This window comes from Hypanus sabinus, chromosome 18, assembly GCF_030144855.1.
Source record: "Hypanus sabinus isolate sHypSab1 chromosome 18, sHypSab1.hap1, whole genome shotgun sequence".
Taxonomy (NCBI): Eukaryota; Metazoa; Chordata; class Chondrichthyes; order Myliobatiformes; family Dasyatidae; genus Hypanus; species Hypanus sabinus.
Window position 1 is genome coordinate 33,191,899 of NC_082723.1, and position 25,716 is coordinate 33,217,614.

General features: G+C 44.7%; 1 protein-coding gene across 2 annotated transcripts in view; it reads left to right on the forward strand.

Annotated features, from left to right (window-relative positions):
* The window catches only part of LOC132407467 (multiple epidermal growth factor-like domains protein 9), a 205,789-nt gene extending 186,618 nt beyond the window's left edge, over positions 1-19,171 (forward strand). For both annotated transcript variants that reach the window (XM_059994038.1, XM_059994039.1), the window contains exons 5-6: positions 14,167-14,430; positions 17,859-19,171. In XM_059994038.1, the coding sequence (XP_059850021.1) occupies positions 14,167-14,430; positions 17,859-18,316 (722 nt within the window). In that variant the 3' untranslated portion in view covers positions 18,317-19,171. The remainder of the gene's footprint in view (positions 1-14,166; positions 14,431-17,858) is intronic.
* Positions 19,172-25,716: the final 6,545 nt, after the last annotated feature.

Here is a 25,716-nt window from a genome sequence, read left to right on the forward strand (position 1 = left end):
CTGAACAATGAAAACATATGAATATACGTAAAATAATAGGCAATTAAAATATTTATCATACTTGGTCAGGTTGACTCACACCTGACAATGCAGTCGTATTCAGTAGGGATGGATCGATGCTTAGGGGAGTGACCGGGAAGGATAATGTGTTTTTTTCCTCTCTGAACTCACAGAAGCGTTTCCCAAACGATGTTTGCATTGCGATGATTGCAGAATGTAAATACTCCGTGACCTTGTTTGAACTCTCTCAAATTGGGGAAGTGAGACAATGTGCCTTTCTGTAAATCTCTGGCAAGCACTGTCAACTTGCGCTCGAATGCCAAAACATCCTCCAACATGTGCAGGGCTGTACGTCCTTACCCCTGAAGAGCTGTGTTCAGCGTGTTCAGGTGCGCTGTCATGTCTACCATGAAGTGTAGCTTTTCCAGCCACTCTGGCTGTTCTAGCTCAGGAAAGGTGGGCCCTTTGCTGCCCAGGAAAGTTTTCACTTCTTCCAGACACGCGACAAAGCGTTTCAGCACCTTCCCTCTGGACAGCCAGCGATAAAAACATGTTGTAGCGGTGTGCTACACGCAGTCAGTAAACTGCAGTCAAAGATAGCTTTATTCGAACTAAACAGCCTTGCTTTTAAGCCTCCCTCAACCCGCCCCCCATGGGCGCGGATGCTGCAAAAGACACGTACTCACAAACCCCCGTAGGCTATCTCCCTTAGCCTGAACGCTGGCTAATTGTGAGCCGGTTCGGATGTGTCAGGAAATGGGTCGCCACAACGTCTTAATTAGATTGTACAAGATCACCATAATCTTCAAATTTAGAATTACATTTCAAAAACTAACAAACTAACATAAAATACATTTTAATTAAATACTGACCAATTATTTCCCAAAGCAACAGGGAGCCGCAGCACAGAGCCGCAGCACAGACGTAAAAGAGCCACATGTGGCTCCGGAGCCGGGGGTTGCCGACCCCCGACCTAGACCCTTCATCAGGAAATGTTGTTACTATTCCTACCTCCACCACCACCTCTGGCAACTTGTTCCAGATACCAACTACCCTGTGTGGGAAATACTTGTCCCTCAGATTCCCTTTTAACCTCCTCTCTCTCACTTTGAACCCATCTCTTTGAGATTGATTCCCCTGAACCTCTGAACAATTGGTGTATCACAGGCACCTCTGCATCCCAGCTCGTCTCTGACATCGACGTCCCTGTTTAGACAGACAGACATCAGCGGTGCTTGTTTAACAAAACAGGGCAAACCTTGAGCCAGCCTAGAATCAGAAATTCCACTCCCTCATCACTGAACACTTAGGAGATCACAGTTACCCCGGTGTCCACCACCAGAGATCTTCGCTGCTCGTTAGACAGGAGCAGTCCCAGCTCTGAGGGATCTTCACTCACTGCAGACTACTCCCTTGCTCACCAGGGAAGTGGTAAGATCCATCCCGCTGACTAGAAGGATTTGTATTGTCAGGAAAGAGTACATGTTTTGAAATAATTTGGTAAGTTGATTTATTATTGTTATGTATACCGACATACAGTGAAAAGCTTGTATATTGTTCGTGCAGATCAGATCATTACACATTACACTGAGGTACGTAGTACAAAGTAAAACAATAACAGAATGCAAATTACAACTTTAAAGTTATTGAGAAAAGTGAAGTGCAGGAAGATGATAAGGCGTAACAGTTATAATGATGTAAATTATGAGGTCGTGTGTCCATCTTATCATATGAGGGAACTTTTTAATAATCTTATAACAGTGTGGTAGAAGCTGTCCTTGAACCTGGTGTGACGTGCTTTCAGGCTTTTGTATCTTCCACCCAATGGAAGATGCGAGGAATGTCCAGTGTGGGTGGGGTCTTTGATTATGCTGGCTGCTTTACCGAGGCAGTGAGAAGCACAGACAGTATAAAGTTAGGGTCATAAAGAAAGCTTTTGGCATATTAGACTTCATAAGTCAATGTATTGAATAGAGGAGATGAGATGTTATGTTGAAGTTGAATAAGATGTTATTGAGCCCCAATTTGGAGTATTGTGTATGGTTTGATCACCTATGTATAGGGAAGATGTAAGTATGTATGAAAGAGTGCAGAGAAAATTTACAAGGATGTTGCAGGACTTGAATCTAGGCAAAGATTGAATAGTTTAGAACTTTATTGCTTAGAACATAGAAGACTGAGGGGAGATGTGTTAGAGGCTTACAAAATTATGAGGGTATAGTTAGGGTAAACACAAGCATGCTTTTTCCACTGAGGTATGGTGAGACTACAAATAGAGGTCATGGGTTAAGGGTGAAAGGTGAACAGTTTAAGGGGAATATGAGGGGAAGTTCTCCACAGAGGGTGGTAAGAGTGTGGATGGGCCCAAGGGCCTGTTTTCATGTTGTAATGTTCTATGACCCTGTCACTTAAGTCTTTCATGATTATTGCAACCCGTCACCCAGCCAAACTCCCCAGAGATGGATTATCTGCCTAATAACAGAAAGACAGATTCTGTTGAGTCCTGCATATGTGAGGAGGAGTAGAAGCCCCCAGAAATCCCAAGCTGCTTGGTGGTGTAAGGATGACCCTTCCTCATGAGATGCTGACTTGCAGGCAGTTGAGCATCCCAGCAGTCAGACTATCACAGGGAAGTTTACTGCGACTACTGGATCACAGACGCGGGGGTACATGGTACAGTGGTGAGGAGTCTCCTCACTCAGCTGCTGATATACTCTTCTTCTTAAGCCCATCATCCCTACTGCAGCGCAGGCTGTCGAAAGCAGCTCACCAGGGACCTCTGTCATGGGCTAGCTCATCGAAGGTGCTTACTCTCCTCGGAATGAGGTCTTTGGAGCTTCTATTTGGTTTTGGTGACATTGAGCGAAAGATGGTTGCTGTGGCACCGTTCAGCCAGATTTCCAATCTCCCTTCTAAGTGCTAGTTTGTTACCCGTCAATGGCAGCAGTATCACCGGCAGACTTAAACTTTGCCTTGGAACTGCACTCACCCTCACAATTTCTTTATTTTCCTGTAAATACCTGCAAGAAAATTAATCTAAATGTAATATATGGTGACATCTGTGTTCTTTGTTAATAAATTTTAATTTGAACTTTGAGAGGCTGAGCATTCGATGACAAATGAGTTTCTAAATTGGAAGTGAGAAAACAGAAGAACGGGAAGAAGGTATCATGTCACTGGTGTGTGCTGCTGTGCTGTGGGCATCAGAGTAAACCTATTGTCAGTGTAGGGAAGAGCAGAGGCTGCAGCTAATTAATGTTAACAAAGCAGCCAGTCTGTCACTGATTAACTCTCTGGAGATGCAGGCAAAGGGAATGATGAAGTTAGTTTGCAAGCTTAAAGGGGAGGGGGGGAGGTGACAGGTTGTCTGCCTAACGAAAACACAGGAACACACTGGCAAGAGCAGCAGCCGACAGTGATGGCAAATGGAAGGCTGGCCCTTATTTCAAAGAGATTGGAGTGTAAGAGTAGCGAAACCTTGTCCAAACCACTGGTGAGACCATATCAAGAGTACAGCAGCTAATTCTGCTCTTCTTTTGAAGGAGAGGTATCATTTTATTGCAGGCATTTCAGGGAAGGTTCACTTGTGTAGTCCTGGGTTTTGAGGGATTCTTCTATAAGGAAGCTTTTAACAGGTTGGGGCTAACTGGAGTTTTGAAGAATGAGAGGTGGTCATATGAAAACAGATCAGATATTTTGAGGGACATTAATGATTTCTTTAATTGCTGCAGTTTGTCTTCTGCACATTGAAGCAACGCACACAAAATGCTGGACAAACTCAGCAGGCCAGGCAGCATCTAAGGAAAAGAGTAAACAGTCAACATTTTGGGTCAAGACTCGTCATCAAGACTGGAGAAAAAAGATGAGAAGTCAGAGTAAGAAGATTGGGGAATGGGAGGAAGAAGTAAAGGTGGAAAGTGATAGGTGAAATTGGGGGTTGGGGGAGATGTGAAGTATAGAGCTGGGAAGTTGGTGAAAAAGGAAAAGGGCTGGAGGAGGGGGATTCTGATAGGAGGGTAAGAAAGGGAAGGGGGGGAGCACCAGAGGGAGGCGATGGATAGGTAAGGAGATAAGGTAAAAGAGGGAAATGGGAATGGGGAATGGTGAAGTAGAAGGGGGGCAACTAACAGAAGTTCAAGAAATCGATGTTCCTGTGATCAAATTGGAGGTTACCCAGATGGAACATAAGGTGTTGCTCCTCCAACCTGAGTGTGGCCTCATCGCGGCAGCAGAGGAGGCCATAGACTGACATGTCAGAATGAGAACAGGAAGGAGAATTAAAATGGTTGGTCACCAGGAGATCCCGCTTTTTTTCCGACAGATGTCCTGACGGAGGGTCTCGGCCCAAGAAGTCGGCTGTTTACTCATTTCCATAGATGCTGCCTGGCCTGCTGAGTTCTTCCAGCATGTTGTGTGTGTGCTTGGATTTACAGGATCTGCTGATTTCCCCTTGTTTATCTTGTATATTGGTTGTTTGTCAGTCATTTCCATTTAGAATTTTTCTAAATTCTCTTCATTTTCTGTAAATGCCTGCAAGAAAATGAATCTCACTGTAGCATCTGCTAACATTTATGTACTTAGATAATAAATTTCATAATAAGTTTAATTCTAAAAAATAATAAATGAAGGTTGCTGGAGAAGGTCTTCAATGGGACATTGGCAGGATGGAGATGGGGAATGTGTAGAAGGTTCACCATATGACGACAAGACAGGGGCCATTCAGCCCATCGAGTCCGCTCCACCTTTTCATCGTGGTTGTCTCCGGATTTCATTCAATCCCATACACCTGCCCTCTCACCATATCCATTAATGCTCCGACCAATCAGAAATCTATCAACTTCCACTTTGAATATACCCAGGGGCTTGGCCTCCACCGCAGTCTGTGGCAGAGCATTCCACAGGTTCACCACTCTTTGACGAAGAAAATTCCTCCTTACTGCTGTTCTAAAATGTCGCCCCTCAATTTTGAGCATGTATCCTCTAGTTCTGGGTACCTGACCAGAGGGAACATCCTTTCATCATCCACCTTATCTAGTCCTTTCGATATTCTGTAGGTTTCAATGAGATCCCAACACATTCTTCTAAATTCCAGTGCGCACAAGCCCAAAGCTGCCAAATGCTCCTCATTTGTTAACCCCTTCATTCCTGAAATCATCCTCATGAACCTCCTCTGGGGTCTGTCCAATAACAACACATCCTTTCTGAGATATGGGGCCTGACTAGTGTCTTATAAAGCTTCAGCATTATCTCCTCATTTTTATGTTCTACTCCTCTTAAAATAAATGCCAACATTATATTTGTCTCTTTACCAACCTGTCTCAACCTGTGAATTCCCCCATCCCAGTTTCACTCTGCCTCCTCCTCCAGCTGGCTATCACCTCTCTCATGATTCTGCCTTCCTCTACTACACATAGTGGTTTCCCCTTACATTTGTTCTTCACCTTTCCTGCCTATCCCCTCCCTGCTTCCCCTCCCCCACCCCTTGATCTTTCCTCTGATTGGTTTTTCACCTGGCACCTTCCACTCTCCCCCCACCTTCTTTATAGGGCCCCTGCCCCCTTCCTCTTCAGTCCTGATGAAGGGTCTCGGCCTGAAAAGTTGACTGCTCGTTTCCATGGATGCTGCCTGACCTGCTGAGTTCTTCCAGTTTGTACGTGTTGCTTTGACCCCAGCATCTGCAATGTACTTTGTGTTTACAGCCTGTGAATTAACCTACTGGGAGTCTTGCACGAGGACTCCGAAGCCCCTCTGCACCTCTGATGGTGGCATTTTCTCCCCACTTAGATAATAGTCTACTATTGTTCCTTTAACCAAAGTGCATAATCGTACATTTTCCAAGACTGTATTCCATCTGCCACTTTTTTGCCCATTCTTCCAATTTGTCTGTCCTTTTGTAATCACATTGCTTCCTCAGCTCTACCTGCCATCAATTCTATTATCCAAATCTCCAAATCATTGAAAACAATGTGAAAAGTAGTAGTCCCAATACTGACCCCTGAGAAACACCACTAGCCACTGGTAGCCATCCAGGAAAGGCCCCTTTAGTTCCACTCACTGCCTTCTGCCTGTTAGTCATTCCTCTATTCGTGCCAGTATGGCATGTCTGTAACTACAAATCCTGTAACACTGTAGGATTTTATCTTGCTAAGCAGCCACATGTGAGGCACCTTATCAAGTGCCTTCTGAAAATGCCTTTGCCCACCCTGCTTGTTAGTTCATCGAGGAACAGATTTGTCAGGCAAGATCTCCCTTTTCAGAAACCATTCTGACTTTGACTTATTTTATCATTAGTCTCCAAGTACCCTGAAACCTCATCCTTTATAATGGACTCCAACACTTTCCCAAGCACTGAGGTCAGCTTATCAGTCATCCTCCCTGCTTAAAGAGTGGAATGACATTTGCAATTTTCCAGTCCTACGGGACCATGCCAGAATCAAGTGATTCTTAAAAGATCAAGACCAATGCATGTGTTATCTCTTTAGCAACCTCTCTCAGGACTCTGGGATGTAGTCCATCTGGTCCAGGTGACTTGTCCACCTTAAAATCTTTGAATTTGCCTCACATTCTTCCCTTTGTTTAAAGCAATGACACTCACTCCTGCTCCTGACACTCACAAACCTCTGGCATACAGTAAAGACTGAAGCAAAGTAGTTCTTAAGTTCATCTGCCATTTCTTTGCCCCCCCCCCCCTTACTAGCATCATTTTCTAGTGGTCTAATATGACCAATCATCTCCCTTTTATTCTTTATATAACTAAAAAATCTTTTAGTATCCTGCTTTGTATTATTGGCTATTTTGCCCTCATACTTCATCTTTTCCTTTCTTGTAGTTTTTTAAATTGCCTTTTGTTGGATTTTAAAAGCTTCCCAATCATCCAACTTCCCACTTACTTTTGCTACCTTATATGCCCTTACCTTGGCTTTTATGTAGTCCTTAACTTCCTTTGTCAGCCACTGTTCCCTGCCCCTGCCATTTGAGAGCAAATGTGGAACATATTTATCCTGCACCTTGTGAACTATTCCCAGAAACTTCAGCCACCTCTGTTATGCCATCATCCCACCAGTATCCTCCTCCATTCAACCTGGACAAAGCTCCTCTCTCATGCCTCTTTAATTCCCTTTATTCCATTGTGTTACTGATTCATGTGATTTGTGCTTCACCCTCTAAAATTGCAGTATGAATTTAATCATATTATGATCAGTGGCTCCTAAGAGTTCCTTTAAGTTAAGCTAATAAAATCTGGGTTATTTCACAACATCCAATCTAAGATGGTCTATTCCCTAATAGGCTCAAACACGAATTGCTCTAAAAAGCCATCTTGTAGGTATTCAACAAATTCCCTCTCCTGTGATCTGACACCAACATGGTTTTCCCCAATACCTTTGCATATTGAAGTCCCCCATTGCAATTGTGTCATTACCTTTACTAAGTGCCTTTTCCAGCTCCCTTTGCAATCTTGACCCCACATCTTGGTTACTATTTGAAGGCCTGTATACGATTCCCATATATTTTTTTTACTCGTGCAGTTTCTTAACTCCACCCACAAAGATTTGACATTTTCTGACCCTAACTCACCTCCTTCTAAAGATGTAATTCCATCTCCTACCAACAGAGCCACACCACCGCCTATGCCTTCCTTTCTGTCCTTCCAATAAAAATTGTATCATTTGATGTTAAACGTTCAACTGTGACCTTCCGTCAGTCACAACTGAGTGATGCCCACAACATCATACTCATCAATCTCTATTTGCTCCACAAGCTTGCCCACCTTATTCCAAATGCTACATGCATTTAAATACAGCATCTTCAGTCCTGCATTGTTTTGCCTCTGTGGTAATTTAACTCTTTGCTCTCTCTACATTTGTACGCAATCATTGGCTTGTCCTTCCTTTCATTTATGTTACATCCGTCATCTACTTGTAAACCTTCTCACGTAGCCTCTGCTGTATCATACTGCTTCCCAGCCCCTGCCTTATTAGTTTAAACAGCTCTAGTAAACCTACCTCGGATTCAAGTGCAACCTGTCCCTTACAATGGTCCATTGGCAGGATGGAGTTGTCTGGAAGGTTACAACGGGACATTGGCAGGATACAGATCTGGGCTGAGAAATGGCAGATGGAGCTCAGCCTGTGAAAGTGTGAAGTGATTCACTTTGGAAAGACAGATTTGAAGGCAGAATGCAAAGTTAATCAAAGGATTCTTAGCTCCCTGAAAGAAGAGAGGGATTGTAACGTTCTCCTTCGGGTGTAACGAAACGCCGAATTTAACGTCCGGATAAACCACAGCCAATGCAAACCAGATCGCAGTAAGATTAACCATTTACTGTTCACTCTTCACATTAACATATGGTGAAAACTGTTGATAAAACAATACAAGATTGATACAGTATTTGTTCCTTCCTTAATATCACATTTCAAGTGTAAATACTTGCAAAGGTGACTATAACTACATTACACTAAGGTGCAGTATACAGGGAGAGTTTACCTGCTCCATTGACTACTTTAAATACACTTCCATGCAAACTATCCGCGACTCTTTAACTAACGAAAGCATAAACATTATCTACCGTCGTTACCTCTAACAGGATCAGCATTAACATCTTAGTTCAATATATCGATTATCTATTAACTTACAGCGTTGCTCTCACTGTGATTTCTCATGCCTGCAAAACTGCTTGTGCTCAGGTGAGCCTCGTGGAAAGCCCCCACCCTCGCGCTAATTTCAAACCGGTGTTTTCCCACAAGACGCGGCGAAACCGGATGTGACGTCATCGCATGCCGATATATTTTACATGCAATGAATATACTTTAAACACTCCTAATTCTAACTAGAGAATACTATTGAATGAATTACTAAGCGAAAATATTATAAACTAAATAACTGTCGTAAAGACAGCACAGGGATATTGCTGTCCCTCAGCGTTGCTGCAGAAATTTATAGGATGGTTAAGAAGGTGTGTAGTGTTGGTCTTCATGATTTGGGGGATTGAGTTCAGGAGATGTGACATGACGTTGCAGCTCTGCAAAACCCTGTTTAGTTCACACTTGGAATATTGCCTTCCGTTCTGCCGGCTGCATTATCGGAAGGATGTGGAAGCTTTAGATGGGGTGCAAAGGAAATTTACCAGGATGTTGCCTGGCAGGGATAAGTTTTTTTACACAGAGTGGTGGGTGCATGGAACACACTGCCAGTGGTGGTGGTGGTAGAGAGACATTAAGGACATTTAAGAGACTCTTAGAAAGGCCCATGGATGATAGAAAAATAGAAGGTTGTGTAGGGTGGAAGGGTTCGATCAGGGGTTATGTATAGACCCTTAACATTAACCAAGGGCTGTGTGGACCCCAGCTTAGGAAACCCTAAATGATCTTAGAGTTGGTTAAAATGTCAGCTCTACATCATGGGACAAAGAACCTGTAATGATGTTTTATTGATTAGCAATCAGACAGCAAGATAATTGGGATTGTTTTGAGAATTCGTGTAGACTCAATGGGCTAAATCGACTCTTCTTCCAAATCATAAAATGAGAATTAATGGAGGAATTATTTGAATAGCCGACAGTAGTTGCAGTTTTCACCACCACCAGCACCTGTTGCCGGGCCTTCCTCACCTCCACTGTAAGCTCCCTCACCAGTGAACCATGAGCAACGGAGGTGACTTTCAGAGCGGTTAAATCTTGACGTATTTCAATTCACCTTGGGTTAATGGTAAAACCCTTCAGGTTGTTCTCAACAGATTAGCCATTTACAACATGCCGCATTTCTTCCGCGTGTGGGGTCAGCGCTCTGAAGGTGATCTATTTTTAAACCTAACGTAGGAGCAGTCAAGGCTGAGAGGCACATCAAAGTGACAAAGAATTTGAACAGTATCGGCAGGAAAATGCAAAAGATAGTGCAGAACACTGGATACCAGTGTAAGCTTTTTTAAAGCTTTCCTTGGTTCAGATTGAGTTGAAATTTATTGATTTATCATGTACACGAAACATACAGTGAAATACATAGTTTACGTTAACAACCACCACACCCAAGAATATGCCACATGTCCCCACACATAACGGTGCCAGCATAGCCTACCCACAAAGCTCAGCAGAACAACAGCAAAAAAGTCCCTTACCCCAAACAAACACACACACACACCCCTATACACCTACACACACGCACACCTACACACACACCCCTATACATACGCACACCTACACACACGCACACCTATACACATACCAACATGCACACCACTATACACACACACACCCCTATACATACACACCTACACACACATACACACACACACACACACACACACACACACACACACACACACACACACACACACACACACAGAGTCCTACACACACACATCCCTATACATAAGCACACCTACACACATGCACACCTATACACATACCTACGTGCACACCGCTATACACACGCACACATACACCTACACACACCTATGCACATACACTCCTACCCCTACACACACACACAGAGGCAGTCCTCTGACCCCAGGACAGCCCGATCACTGTACAAAGACATCACAGGGAGGCTTCATTTTGTCCTCTGTGCCACTCAAGCTAGAAACAAATAACTTTGTTAAGCTTTAGGATGCCTCACTCCTCAAACCCAGTAACTGGGCCTGCAGCTTTAGCCCTGAAGAGTTCATTTTGTAAGAGCAATCCTTTTTCTCCCTTATCATGTGTCCCCAATGCCAACCTGAGTTTAATTCTGCAGCAAAGCTCCATAAAGAATAGTTTCTTCCCCAACCTTGGAGCAATGATTCAAAGTTTAAAATAAATTTATTATCTAAGTACATAAATATCACTGTATACTACCTTGAGATTCATCTTATTGCAGACATTCACAGCAGAACAAAGAAATAAAATAGAATCACTAAAAATACTACACACAAGTAAAGATCGACAAACAACTAATGTGCAAATGACTAATTGCGCAAATATAAAAATAATAATAGATAAATACACCTTATTCGGCACTCCTGTACACCTCATTAATGCAAATATATAATCAACCAATCATGTGGCAGCAACTAGTGCATAAAAGCATGCAGACATGGTCAAGAGGTTCAGTTGTTGTCCAGACCAAACATCAGAATGGGGAAGAAATGTCATCTAACTGAATTTGACCGTGGAATGATTGTTGGTGCCAGATGGGGAGGTTTGAGTATCTCAGAAACTACTGATCTCCCGGGATTTTCCACGCACAACAGTCTTTAGAGTTTACAAAGAGTGAAACAAGAAACAAAAAGAAATCCAGCAAAGCAGCAGTTCTGTGGGGCAAAAATCGCTTGTTCATGAGAGAGGTCAGAGGAGAATGGCTAGACTGGTTCAAGCTGACAGGAAGGCGACAGTAACTCAAATAACCACACGTTACAACAGTGGTGGGCAGAAGAGCATCTTTGAATATACAACATGTCGAACATTGAAGTGGATAGGCTACAGCAGCAGAAGGCCATGAACGTACACTCAGTGGCCACTTTATTTGGTACAGGAAGTATCGAGTAAAGTGGCCTCTTGGTGCAAGTAGATCAATAATACTGAGAATATCAGTTGTCGAGCCTTGAAAGTGGTCTGTAAGTTGTGAAATCAGTTCAGTGTTGGGGAGAGCAAAGTTTTCCACGTCGATTCAGGAGCCTGATGGTGAGGGATAGTAACAGTTCCTGAACCTGGTGGTGTGGGACCTAAGGCTCCTGTACCTTCTTCCTGGTGATAGCAGTGAGAAGAGACCATGGACTGGATCGATGCTTTCCCGCAGCAGTGCTCCTTGTAGATGTAATCAGTGGTAGGGAGGGCTTTTCCTGTGATGGACACGTCAGATTTCAGGGAATTGTTACAAACAACAGTGCTCACATTGGACCTCCGATTTACTTTACAATCTTTACTGAAAGTGTTAGAGTGCAACAGCCTCGTTTAATGTCACACCAGCATGTTGCTAATCTCCGTAACCTACGATCAGTGAGAATCACCTGAGGTTGACACCAGCTCTGTATAATTTTAATTGCTTACAGCAGGTTATGACAGTACTATATCCAATAGCCAGATTGATTATGATGCCGTATCCAATAGGATTGTAATGTTTCCTTGGTCATCAGCTCTGCCTTTCTGAAATCTGGTTTCAAAGTCAAGCTTATTGTCATCTGTACAAGTACAATGAAAAACGTACTTGCAGCAGCATCTCAGGCACATTACATCAGATAAGCACCATTCACACACAAAAAAAGCATAGCTCATCAGCTTCAGTGATAGAACTGTAGGGTCAGATTATCACAGGATGGAAAAAATTCTGTAAGAGCCCATGCCGCCTAATCACATCCAGTCAACCAATTACCCTATTAACTGTATGTCTTTGCAATGTGGGAGGAAACCAGAGCACCCAGAGGAAACCCACGTTGTCACGGGGAGAACATAGAAACTCCTTACAGACAGCGGCAGAATTGAACACTGATCTCTGATGCTGTATTAGCATTGTGTGAATGGCTCCATTACCCTGCCGTCTCGTTATTGTGACAGCGACACGAGCAGGCATACTCCTGTTACTGTTGACACTTATCTGTAATTATTACTGCTTCTTCCATTCGTTCTTTGATTGAATTATTTTGACATTTGATCTCCCACCCTGAGCCCGTTTGGCTTTGGGAGAAGAATTATGATAATCCCATTGACACAGGAGATCTGCTGGGTTGCATCTCTATCACACAATCAGCAAATTGCTACCAGTCCAGATATTTCACACCAATATTAACAAAAGCTTCCTCTTAAAATAATGCACTTGATTCAAAAATAGCTAATGAAAAGCTTTTACAGAAGTGATTTTATGAACCGTGTGTGGGTGTGTTAATAATTTTGTGTTTGGGTATTCTCTCTTCTTATTTTATAAGACCGTAAGACATATGAGCAGAATTAGGCCATTTGGCCTATCGAGTCTGTTCCACCATTCATTCATGGCTGATCCTTTCCTTTTCCCTCCTCAGTCCCACTCCCCGTAACCTTTGATGCCGTCCAATCAAGAACCTATCAATCTCCACCTAAAATACACCCAACGACCTAACTTCCACAGTTGCCTGTGGTAAGAAATTCCATAAATTCACCACCCTGTGGCTAAGGAAGTTTCTCCACATCTCCATTTTAAATGGACTCCCCTCTATCCTGAGGCTGTGCCTTCTTGTCTCAGACTCCCCCACCATGGGAAACATCCTTTCCACATCTACTCTGTCTGGGCCTTTCAACATTCAAGAGGTTTCAATGAGATTCCCCCTGCCCCCCCCCATCCTTCTAAATTCCGTTAGTACAGGCCCAGAGCCAAATGTTTCTCATACGGTAACTCTTTCATTCCTGGAATTGATCTTGTGAATCTCTTCTGAACCCTCTCCAATGCCAGCACATCTTTTTTTAGACAAGGAGCCCAAAATTGTTAACAGTCCTCAAGGTGAGGCCTCACCAGTACCTTATAATGCCTCAGCATCATGTCCTCAATCCTGTATTTTGGAGCTATTGAAATGAATGCTAATATTGCATTTGCCTTCCTCACCGCCGACTCTACCTGCAAGTTAATCTTTAGAATGTTCTGCACAAAGACTCCCAAGTCCCTTGGCATCTCAGATTTTCGGATTTTCTCCCCATTTAGAAAATAGTCTGCATGTTTATTTCTTCTACCAAAGTGCGCCACCATGCATTTTCCAACATTGTATTTTATTTGCCACTTTCTTGCAGAAGTCCATCTGCAAACTTGGCAACAAAGCCATCTACTCCATCATCTAAATCATTGATATACAGCATAAAAAGAAGCAGTCCCAACACTGATCACTGCAGAACACCACTAGTTACTGGCAGACAACCAGAAAAGGATCCTTTTATTCCCATTTGCTGCCTCCTACCAATCAGCCAATGCTCTAACCATGCTGGTAACTTTCAATACCATGGGCTCTTAACTTGGTAAGCAGCCTCATGAGTGGCACCTTGTCAAAGACCTTCTGAAAATCTAAATATACAACATCCACTGCATCCCCTTTATCTATCCTACTTGTAATCTCCTCAAAGAATTCCAACAGCTTCGTCAGGCAAGATCTTCAGGGAAGATAATTGGGGATGTGTTTAGGGCCATGTCATGGAGGTGCCTTGTCCTTCACGCTGTTCTTGTTTGTCCCTCTGTCCAGAGTCGGGGGAGCCGGTGTGTGATCGCTGTCAGCCAGGTTATTTTGGTGCCCACTGTGAGGAATGTGCGGATGGCTACTACAACTCGGACAGTATCTGCGTGCGCTGTGAGTGTAACAAGAATATTGACGCAGAGAGCAGACTTCCCATCTGCGATTCGGAATCCGGTCGCTGCCTCAGCTGTACGACCAACACCACCGGCTTCCACTGTGAGAAATGTGCAGAGGGTTACCGTGGAGATGCTGTGGCTGGAACCTGTCAGAAAGGTAAATACCTGCCCCGGACTGGGTGGGATTGTGCCTGGGCTGGTTTGCTCTCCCCAGGTGGCTGGTCAAATGAATTAAATTCAATTGACTTTATTTCTTACATCCTTCACATACATGAGGAGTAAAAATCTTTACGTTATGCCTCTATCTAAATGTGCAATGTGTATATTATAGTAATTAGTAATAAATTATATGTACAGTAAGATGTACAACAGAACAGTTAATATAGCTTAGAAATACAATTATGCCACCGTAAATTAATCAGTCAGATGGTCTGGTGGAAGAAGCTGTCCCAGAGCCTGTTGGTCCTGGCTTCAGTGCTATGGTACCGTTTCCCGGATGGTAGCAGTTGGAACAGTTTGTGTTTGGGGTGACTTGGGTCCCTAATGATCCTCTGGACCCTTTTTACACACCTGTTGCTCTAAGTGTCCTGAATAGTGGGAAATTCACATCCACAGATCTACTGAGCTGTCTGCACTACTGTTTGCAGAGTCTTTTGATTAAGGGAGGTACAGTTCCCATACCAGGCAGTGATACAGCCAGTCAGGATGCTCTCAATTGTGCCCCTGTAGAAAGTCCTAGAAACATAGAAAACCTATAGCACAATACAGATCCTTCGGCCCACAAAGCTGTGCTGAACACGTCCTTACCTTAGAAATTACCTAGGGTTACCCATAGCCGTCTATTTTTCTGAGCTCCACGTACTTGTCCAGGAGTCTCTTAAAAGAACCTGTCGTATCTGCCTCCACCACCATCACCGGCAGCCCATTCCACGCACCCAACACTCTCTGCATAAAAAAAACTTACCACTGACAACTCCTCTGTACCTACTTCTAAGCACCTTAAAGTTATGCCCTCTCTTGCTAGCCTGGGAAAAAGCCTCTGACTATCCACATGATCAATGCCTCTCATCATCTTGTACAACTCTATCAGGTCACCTCATCCTCCGACACTTCAAGGAAAAAAGGCCAAGTTCACTGAACCTACTCTCATAAGACATGCTCCCAAATCCAGGCAACATCCTTGTAAATCTCCTCTGCACCCTTTCTATGGCTTCCACATCCTTCCTGTAGTGAGGCGACCAGAACTGAGCACAGTACTCCAAGTGGGGTCTGACCAGGGTCCTATATAGCTGCAACATTACCTCTCGGCTCCTAAATTCAATTCCACAATTGATAAAGGCCACTACACCATATGCCTTCTTAACCACAGAGTCAACCTGCGCAGCTGCTTTGAGCGTCCTGTGGACTCGGACCCCAAGATCCCTCTGATCCTCCACATTGCCAAGAGTCTTACCATTAATACTATATTCTGCCATCATAATTGACCTTCCAAAATGAACCACCTCACATTTATCTGGGTTGAACTCCATCTGCCACTTCTCAGCCCGATTTTTTGTCCTGTCAATGCCCTGCTGTAACCTCTGACAGCCCTCCACGCTATTTGTCTGAGGTGAAAGAGTTGCGTTGTGCTTTTTTCACTACACAGCCAGTATGTACAGACCAAGTGAGGTTCTTGGTGATGTGTATACCGAGGAACTTGAAGATCTTTACTCTCTCAAACCCAGATCCATTGATGTCAATAGGGTGAGCCTGTCTCCATTTGTCCTGTAATTCACAACCAGCTCCTTTGTTTTTACAATATTGAGAGAGAGGTTGTTTTCTTGACACCACTCTGTCTAGGTGATGGCGACTTCTCTGTAGGCTGCCTTGTTATGATTTGAAATAAGGCCAATCAATGTTGTATCATCAGCAAATTTAATTAGCTGATTGGAGCTGTGGCTGGCGACACAGTCATGGGTGTATGGATAGTAAAGGATGAGGCTTACGGTACAGCCCTGGGGGGATCATGTGTTGAGGGTGAGAGGGTAGGAGGTGAGGGAGCTCACTCTTACCACCTGCCGGCAACCTGACAGAAAGTTCAGCATCCAGCTGTACAAGGTAGGGTGAAGGCAAAGAAACGACCTTGTTGTTGGCAACATGCCCACAGTGTGGACCGTCCTTCCTACTCAGTATTCTGGAAGATGCCGTGTAATCCGGCCCAGCGGTCTGTGCCATGGACCTGTCTCTGAGAGGACTGTGATGATACCTCACCCCGCCCAACAGAAGTCCAACCCTACCCAACTAAACTCTAACCTACCCAACTCAATCTTATCTGAAACCATTCTTAATCTCAAACCAACCCCAACCCAACACAACCGAAACCCCAACTCAACCAAAACCCCAACCCAACCAAAAGCCCCGCCGAAGTAAAACCCCAACCCAACCAAAACCCCACCCAACCAAAACCCCACCCAACCAATCTTCATCACACAATCAGCAGATTGCTACCAGTCCAGATATCTCACAGCAATATTAACAAAAGCTTCCTTCAAGACAGAGGCACTTGATTCAAATCTAGCTGATGAAAAGCTCTTTCAGAAGTGACTTCTTGAACTGAGTGTGGGTCTGTTAATGATTTAGTATTTGGGTGTTCTCTCTTCTTACTCCATGAGACATAGGAGTGGAGTTGGGCCTTTTGGTCCACTGAGTCTGCTCTGCCATTCAATCATGGCTGATCGTTTTCCCCCTCCTCAGCCCCACTCCCTGACCTTTTCCCTGTAACCTATGGCAGCTGTACTTTGCAAGACTTAAAAATGACATAAGTAGTGTAAAAACGGTTGTGCAAAAGAGAATTAACTCATCACAACTGCATCTCTACACCAGCCAGAACAGCCGAGATACTGACTGCCTGATCTATAGCGCAGGGCAGTAGTTTTCCCAGAACAGTCAGAATAAACTGGGAAGCCAGTGTTCAGGCTGCTCCTAAGGAGGTTTGCATTTCTGGTTGGGAGTTATTCCAGTCCCTCCCAAGGTGCAGTTCCTCTCCACACAGATGCTGCCCAACCTGATGGGTGTTTCATAATCGTAGAACGCTACAGAATAGGAACAGGCCCTTTAGCCCATCTAGTCCTTGGCAAATTATGTATCAGCTTAGTTCCATCAATCTGCACCCAGACCATAGCCCTCCACACCCCTCCCATCCATCCATGTACTGGACCAAATTTCCCTTAAGCATTGAAATCAAAATCACATCCATCACTTGTGCTGGCAGCTCATTCCACCCTCTCACCACCCTCTGAGTGAAGAAGTACCCCTCATGTTTCAGCTTGCATTTGCCCTTCTATACCCCTCATAATTTTGTATACCTCATTCTCCTAAGCTCCTGGTAATAAATCCTAACCTATTCAACCCATCCCTAGTAATTCAGGTCCTCCAGTTCTAGCAACACCATTGTAAATTTTCTCTGCAGTTCCAGCCATTCTTGATGCCATTTCTACACCTGCAATTATATTTATTAGTGTTAGTGTGTGATTCATCTCTAATTGAAGAGGATTATTTTTTCCAAATGTTGGTTAACCACTCTGTCTTTCTCAATCCCCATCACAGAAATAACCACAGTGCTGCCAACGACCTCCACAGAGCCGAGCACTAGCCTCTCACCCACAACCACACCAGTCACAAACAGCACCATGGCTCCAAGTGACCAGACCTTGCTGCCAGTGCTGCTGACCACCACTCAGGGTGGGGTGAGCACAGTTGCCCCAGTTGCCCCAGAAATCTCATGGACCCGGTTCAACCTCGTGGTGCTGGTAGTCATTATCACCGTAGTGGTCCTGCTCATGGGCTTCGTGGCAGCCGTCTACGTTTACCGAGAGTACCGAAACCGGAAGCTGAACGCTCCTTTCTGGACAATAGAGCTGAAGGAAGACAACATCAGCTTCAGCAGTTACCATGACAGCATCCCCAATGCGGATGTTTCCGGACTGTTGGAGGATGATGCCAATGAAGTGGTTCCGAACGGACAGCTGACTCTCTCAACGCCAATGAGCTCATACAAGATCTAAGTACATTTAAAAACCACTGCAAACAGAAGATTGGAGACTGGACTGCACACCACAGGCACTGCGCCAAAGGCGCGCTGCTAAAGCAAGCATGATGCAGATGTCACTCAGAGACTGAGTGAGGCTTCGTTGAGCTGATTGCTGTTCCTGAGAAGTCCACAGCTGATGAATTGAGTTTGATTTACTCTTTTCAACAATGTAAAACACCCCAAATGAGTTTCTATTTTTGTACAAAAATGATGTCCAGGTACAAATCTTCTCCCAGTGTGGAGAAGGTAGATGATTAGTTACAGGACTTTCCCAACCTAAAGCAACGTGTAAGTACCAAGCATTGCAATGCAACTGGCAAGACTTGAGTTCCGTTGAACGTGGGGTAAATAATTTTCTTAAACAAATGACTGGAATGTTCATTAGGGTAAAGGTTTTACAAGGTGAGACGACGAGAAGACCTTGGATCCATGTTTGTAAACTACGGATAGTTTCTAACGGTTGTGGAGAGAAATGGCAATAATTGTGTTAGGGCCAACATGCTTCCAGTATTGAATGCATCGGGACCAGGAGGAAGGAGAATCCTGTGGTGACGATCACTGTTCCGTGTCGGGAGAGGAGGAATCTCCCAGTGAATGCCAAGTGAGCGGGTGTTTCTAACAGGTTAACACCATAGGTATCGAACAGGCCGCTTACTCTATTCAACACAGGAATCCCGATTATAAACTAAAGCCTTAACAGGCCTGTACTTGAGAGTTCTAAGCACAAAAATGGCCGCAAGAAGCGTGAGTGCAATTGTAGATCCCCGCACAAGCTAACCCCCCCAACCCCCCAAATAATTTTGTTAATGTAACAGAATAAGACCTTTAATTACTTAAGCCACTGGGGCACAGGCCACCAACAGTAGCTCACCAGAGTCCTCTGTCCTGGGCCAGTCTTTCACGTTGTTCCCGGGTGTAGCCCATCTTCTTTGTGTTTCCTTCCTTTCCCGGGAATGAGGTCTTTGGAGCTTCTGTAGCTCTAGGTATTTGATGGGATGGGGTTGCTGGCCCCGCGCCCAGCCCTCCTCCTCCTGCAACCGGGCTTGGGACCGTCCATGGCAGAATTACCAGTGCTATAGTAGGTAAGGGTTGCGTTCAGTCCATTCCATGTAACGGGACTCTGAGGTAGACTTCATTCAAAGATGAGACCCTGCTTGGGGTAAGGTGTTCACATGTCAGCCCATTCTAGGTGAGACCCTGCTTGGGGTAAGGTTCACATGTCAGCCCATTCTAGGTGAGACCCTGCTTGGGGTAAGGTTCACATGTCAGCCCATTCTAGGTGAGACTCTGCTTGGGGTAAGGTTCACATGTCAGCCCATTCTAGGTGAGACTCTGCTTGGGGTAAGGTTCACATGTCAGCCCATTCTAGGTGAGACTCTGCTTGGGGTAAGGTGTTCACATGTCAGCCCATTCTAGGTGAGACCCTGCTTGGGGTAAGGTTCACATGTCAGCCCATTCTAGGTGAGACCCTGCTTGGGGTAAGGTTCACATGTCAGCCCATTCTAGGTGAGACCCTGCTTGGCGTAAGGTGTTCACATGTCAGCCCATTCTAGGTGAGACTCTGCTTGGGGTAAGGTTCACATGTCAGCCCATTCTAGGTGAGACCCTGCTTGGCGTAAGGTGTTCACATGTCAGCCCATTCTAGGTGAGACCCTGCTTGGGGTAAGGTGTTCACATGTCAGCCCATTCTAGGTGAGACCCTGCTTGGGATAAGGTTCACATGTCAGCCCATTCTAGGTGAGACCCTGCTTGGCGTAAGGTGTTCACATGTCAGCCCATTCTAGGTGAGACCCTGCTTGGGGTAAGGTGTTCACATGTCAGCCCATTCTAGGTGAGACCCTGCTTGGGGTAAGGTTCACATGTCAGCCCATTCTAGGTGAGACCCTGCTTGGCGTAAGGTGTTCACATGTCAGCCCATTCTAGGTGAGACCCTGCTTGGGGTAAGGTTCACATGTCAGCCCATTCTAGGTGAGACCCTGCTTGGGGTAAGGTTCACATGTCAGCCCATTCTAGGTGAGACTCTGCTTGGGGTAAGGTTCACATGTCAGCCCATTCTAGGTGAGACCCTGCTTGGCGTAAGGTGTTCACATGTCAGCCCATTCTAGGTGAGACTCTGCTTGGGGTAAGGTTCACATGTCAGCCCATTCTAGGTGAGACCCTGCTTGGGGTAAGGTTCACATGTCAGCCCATTCTAGGTGAGACCCTGCTTGGCGTAAGGTGTTCACATGTCAGCCCATTCTAGGTGAGACCCTGCTTGGGGTAAGGTTCACATGTCAGCCCATTCTAGGTGAGACCCTGCTTGGGGTAAGGTGTTCACATGTCAGCCCATTCTAGGTGAGACCCTGCTTGGGGTAAGGTTCACATGTCAGCCCATTCTAGGTGAGACCCTGCTTGGGGTAAGGTTCACATGTCAGCCCATTCTAGGTGAGACCCTGCTTGGCGTAAGGTGTTCACATGTCAGCCCATTCTAGGTGAGACTCTGCTTGGGGTAAGGTTCACATGTCAGCCCATTCTAGGTGAGACCCTGCTTGGCGTAAGGTGTTCACATGTCAGCCCATTCTAGGTGAGACCCTGCTTGGGGTAAGGTGTTCACATGTCAGCCCATTCTAGGTGAGACCCTGCTTGGGATAAGGTTCACATGTCAGCCCATTCTAGGTGAGACCCTGCTTGGCGTAAGGTGTTCACATGTCAGCCCATTCTAGGTGAGACCCTGCTTGGGGTAAGGTGTTCACATGTCAGCCCATTCTAGGTGAGACCCTGCTTGGGGTAAGGTTCACATGTCAGCCCATTCTAGGTGAGACCCTGCTTGGCGTAAGGTGTTCACATGTCAGCCCATTCTAGGTGAGACCCTGCTTGGGGTAAGGTTCACATGTCAGCCCATTCTAGGTGAGACCCTGCTTGGGGTAAGGTTCACATGTCAGCCCATTCTAGGTGAGACTCTGCTTGGGGTAAGGTTCACATGTCAGCCCATTCTAGGTGAGACCCTGCTTGGCGTAAGGTGTTCACATGTCAGCCCATTCTAGGTGAGACTCTGCTTGGGGTAAGGTTCACATGTCAGCCCATTCTAGGTGAGACCCTGCTTGGGGTAAGGTTCACATGTCAGCCCATTCTAGGTGAGACCCTGCTTGGCGTAAGGTGTTCACATGTCAGCCCATTCTAGGTGAGACCCTGCTTGGGGTAAGGTTCACATGTCAGCCCATTCTAGGTGAGACCCTGCTTGGGGTAAGGTGTTCACATGTCAGCCCATTCTAGATCAACCTAGCAATAGAAGAAATGGAGAGAACATTTATCTAACCGAGAGTGCTTCAGCCGAGTCACTCTGCCTCGCAGTTACTCACCAGGAGCTGAGACACCATTATGAACCATTGCTCTGCCCTTTGCTTCCCGTTCTTGTGTCACACCGAGGGAAATATCCACGATTCAATAGTTCTTAAGATCATTTCCAGTACACAAATGTAAAGGAAATTAAAATAATTGTTACTCTGGATCTGATGCTGCACAAAAAACTCACACAATAAGATAAAGAAAACAATAAAAACATAATAAATATAAATACATAAGATAGCTTTTATACATAGATTGATTGTATGTCCATAAAGTGATGCTAGGCACGGGGGTGTCTGGTACGTAAGGTGACTGACAGGAAATACCAAAGTTGTGGTTTGGAGGGTGCTATCTAGCTCCCATTGATCCCTTCAAGCAGGCATCTCAGACCATAACTTGTCAAGTTCTTTCTTCATTTCAGAGCCACGGAGACAGGCAGTACAGTGAGCTGGAACGAGGAACAACTGTTTCTTCAGCGGGGTGCTTCTTTCTCACCCCACCCCCCCTTCTGCTGGGCCCCTTCATTGGATATACCAAACTCCCAGCTGGAAATGGTCAAAACTCTTCCAGTTTTTGAACAATTTCTTTTGAATGGAAGTGCTCCAACTTCTCCGTTCTCACCACAGAAACAAGACAAAATCTTTAGACTTTTTAAAGCAATTTTCTGTTCACAAGCGCACTCTGTTTTCAGGTTCTGTGTGTGTGAATCCTCCATCTTCTCCTAATCCCACTGAAGTGGACCAGTCTGCAGTTTCCTTTTTGCCCCCACTGCCTTCTCTCTCCCTGATTTCCCCCCAACAGCACCTCGAAGAGGTCCCGCTGTCCATCTCGGCTCAGCCGTTGTGAGGAAGGGGTGGAAAAGGCTGTCACATCTCCATCAGGACAGCCCAATGACCTTTAAAATCAACAAAGTGTAGGCACCATTGTGGTGTTTGTTGGAGCTGGAGAAGAAAATTTTGTTTCAAATTTCCTCTTACACAAAGTAGATCCTTAGATAGTTGTTGGCAATCTGAGTCATAGAACACTACAGCACAGAAACAGGCCATTCGGCTCAGCTAGTCCATGACCAACGCTTAATCTGCCTAGTCCCATCAGCCTGCAACAGGACCATAGTCCATTATACATCCCCCCCCCCCCCATCCATGTACTTATCCCAACTTCTCTTAAATGTTGCCATTCAATCTGCAACCCCCTTCCACTGGCAACTCATTCCACAGTTTCACCACCCTCTGAACGAAGTTACCCTTAAATATTTCACCTTTCAACCTTAACCCATGACCTTTAGTTCTAGTCTCACCCACTCTCAGTGGAAAAAACCTGCTTTCATTTACCGTATCCATAACCCACATAATTTTGTACATCTCTTATCAAATCTCCCCTCATTCTCCTAAACTCCAGGGAATAAAGTCTTAATCTATTCAACCTTTCCCTATAACTCAGGGAATTTAACTAGTTTAAAACCTGCAGATCCATTGCAACCTTCCTGCTCCTCAGCTCTTGTCAGTAGTTCAATCAACCCTAAATAATTTTGACTTAAGAGTGAAGCGATGAAACTGCAGCTATCATTCTTCATGGGGTAGTCTGATGGCTGTGGAGAAACAGACTTTGTGTCTACTGTTGAGGATTTGACAATGGGTACCCAGTCCATCTTTCTTGCTCCCTGTCACTAGAATCATCACTATAACGGCTGCTTCACGCCACCGTGCTCTCTGGTCTTCCCCCAGTGTTTCTGTTAGAGGGTACCTACACTTGCTGATCTAAACCTCACAGTAAGGAAATGGTGTCATTGACACACAGTGCTTTCAAGTTCAAGTTCACATTTGTTATCATCTGACGGTAATCCCCAGAATTCAGAAAGATGGTGGAGGTGGGTGGGTGGGGGGGAGGGGGGTCTCATTGCAACCTATTAAATATTGAAAGGCCTTGATAGAGTGGGTGTGGAGAGGATGGTTCCTACAGTGGGAGTCTAGGACTAGGGGACATAGCCTCAAAATAGAGGTTTGTCCATTTACAATAGAGATGGGAAGGAATTCCTTTCACCAGAGGGTGGTGAATCTGTGGAATTCATTGCCACAGGCAGCTGTGGAGCCAAGACATCGGGTGTATTTAAGACAGAGGTTGATATATTCTTGATTGGTCAGGGCATAAAGGGATATGGGGAGAGTTTGGGACTGAGGGAAAATGGATCAGCCATGATGAAATGGCAGAGCAGACTCAATGGGCCAAATGGCCTAATTCTGCTCCTAAGTCTTATGGTCTAATATACAACCAAATGAAAACAACGTTCCTTGGTGCCATGGTGCACCCACCAAACATGTCACACACAGCTATAAAATAAATTCTATCACAAATAAGTCAATAAAATACAATTCAAAGTGAATAGACAGATGAGACCTTGGTGGTGGCAAGATATTAATTAGCCTCACAGCCTGAGGGAAGAAGCTGTTATCCGGTCTGGCAGTCCCAGTTCTGATGCTTCTGTGCCTCCTTTCTGATGGTAGTGGCTCAAAGAGATTGTGGGATGGGTGGTAGGGATCCTCAACAATGCTTCAGACCCTTTGTCTACAACATTCCCTGTAAATGTCCAAATAGGGGGAGGGCAGACCCCGTTGATTCTCTGGGCAGCTTTTACTTCCCTCTGTTTCAACACAAGCTGCTGATGTATGTACTGTTGCCAGGATGGTTGGTACACACAACCAGCAGTAGTGATAGTTGCCCGGGTTTACTCCCTCCACCCCTCCCACCTTTGGGTGTAGGCCAAGGTTTTTGGAGAAGGGCCTGATGTTTCCAGAAGATGCCCTGGGAGAGGAAGAACTGAAAACTGTCCATTAATTCCATTGATATCTGTCACATAATGACCACAAAAACAAAGGTTTCTGGAATAGGTAGAGACACTGTTAAAGGTAGCAGAGTTTTGGATGTAAAGACTTATCTGGACCCACAAGGTACTTTGAAATGACTTCCTTCTTCAGTGACATCACATATTTGATTATTTAATTAGATTCAAATGCCTTAGTTTCGATCTTTTGCAGACTGTTAACATTTATAATTACGTGGTGTTTGGATATGAAAACACACAGGTCAGCAGCATCTGTGTCGAAGCTGTAGATTGGTTTGTTCCATAAATGATGTCTATGTTTTCCAGTGGAGGAAGAGACAACATTCCAGCACTTGCTTTTAATGGACAATAGTTTGTGGAAACTGGTTGCTTGTTACAAGGCAACTTTATAAAAAATAATTTTAAAAATGTAAATACTTGTATTTAGAAGAGAGTGTGAGTTTAAAGATGTTTATTGACCGAGTTCCTTAAATGTTAAGTGTTTGTATTTATGTATAAAGAGTCTAGAAGCTGCAAACTTTGTCAACACTACGGGAACTTTGCAGAGTTTCAGTAAGGAGAGGGCTTGCTGTGGGAGGTGCTGCTTCCAACAGTAATCAGGAGGGGCAATGTGCATAACACAACTGATTAGTAGAAATGAGCAAGTCATTTCACATCCATTCCTGCAATGTTTCAATGAGTAAACCCCCTGAAAGGTGAGCAACAATGACCCCCTTGACAGGTTGATAGCTTCATGATTAGTCAGGGCCTCAAAGGTTATGGGGAGAAGACAAGAGAATAGGGTTGAGAGAGTTAATACAGGTGTAATGGCGCAATAGACTGAATAGCTTAGTTCTGCTCATATGTCATAGTGGGTGAGGTTCTAAACAGATGCTCTGTACGTCAGTTAGAATGAAGCTGTAGAGAGGGGAGTGGAGTAACATGGTGATGCAAGAACAACCTAAGCAAGTCTGCTGCCTAATCTTTCAAACTTTGACCTCTGAAAATATTAAAGTGGGTAAATAAATGTGTCTCTTACATAAGGATATCACTAATCCAACACACTTCTCAAAGCCAAGGGAACCTCTGTGTATGAGTTTAAATACCATACTACATTGCAGAACTGGAGAGTCTCTGAGGCACTGTTAACTCATACATATTTAGTGGTATTAGCACATAAATCAAACCACAAGAACAAGTTTAATTGTCACTCAACCATACATGAATACAGC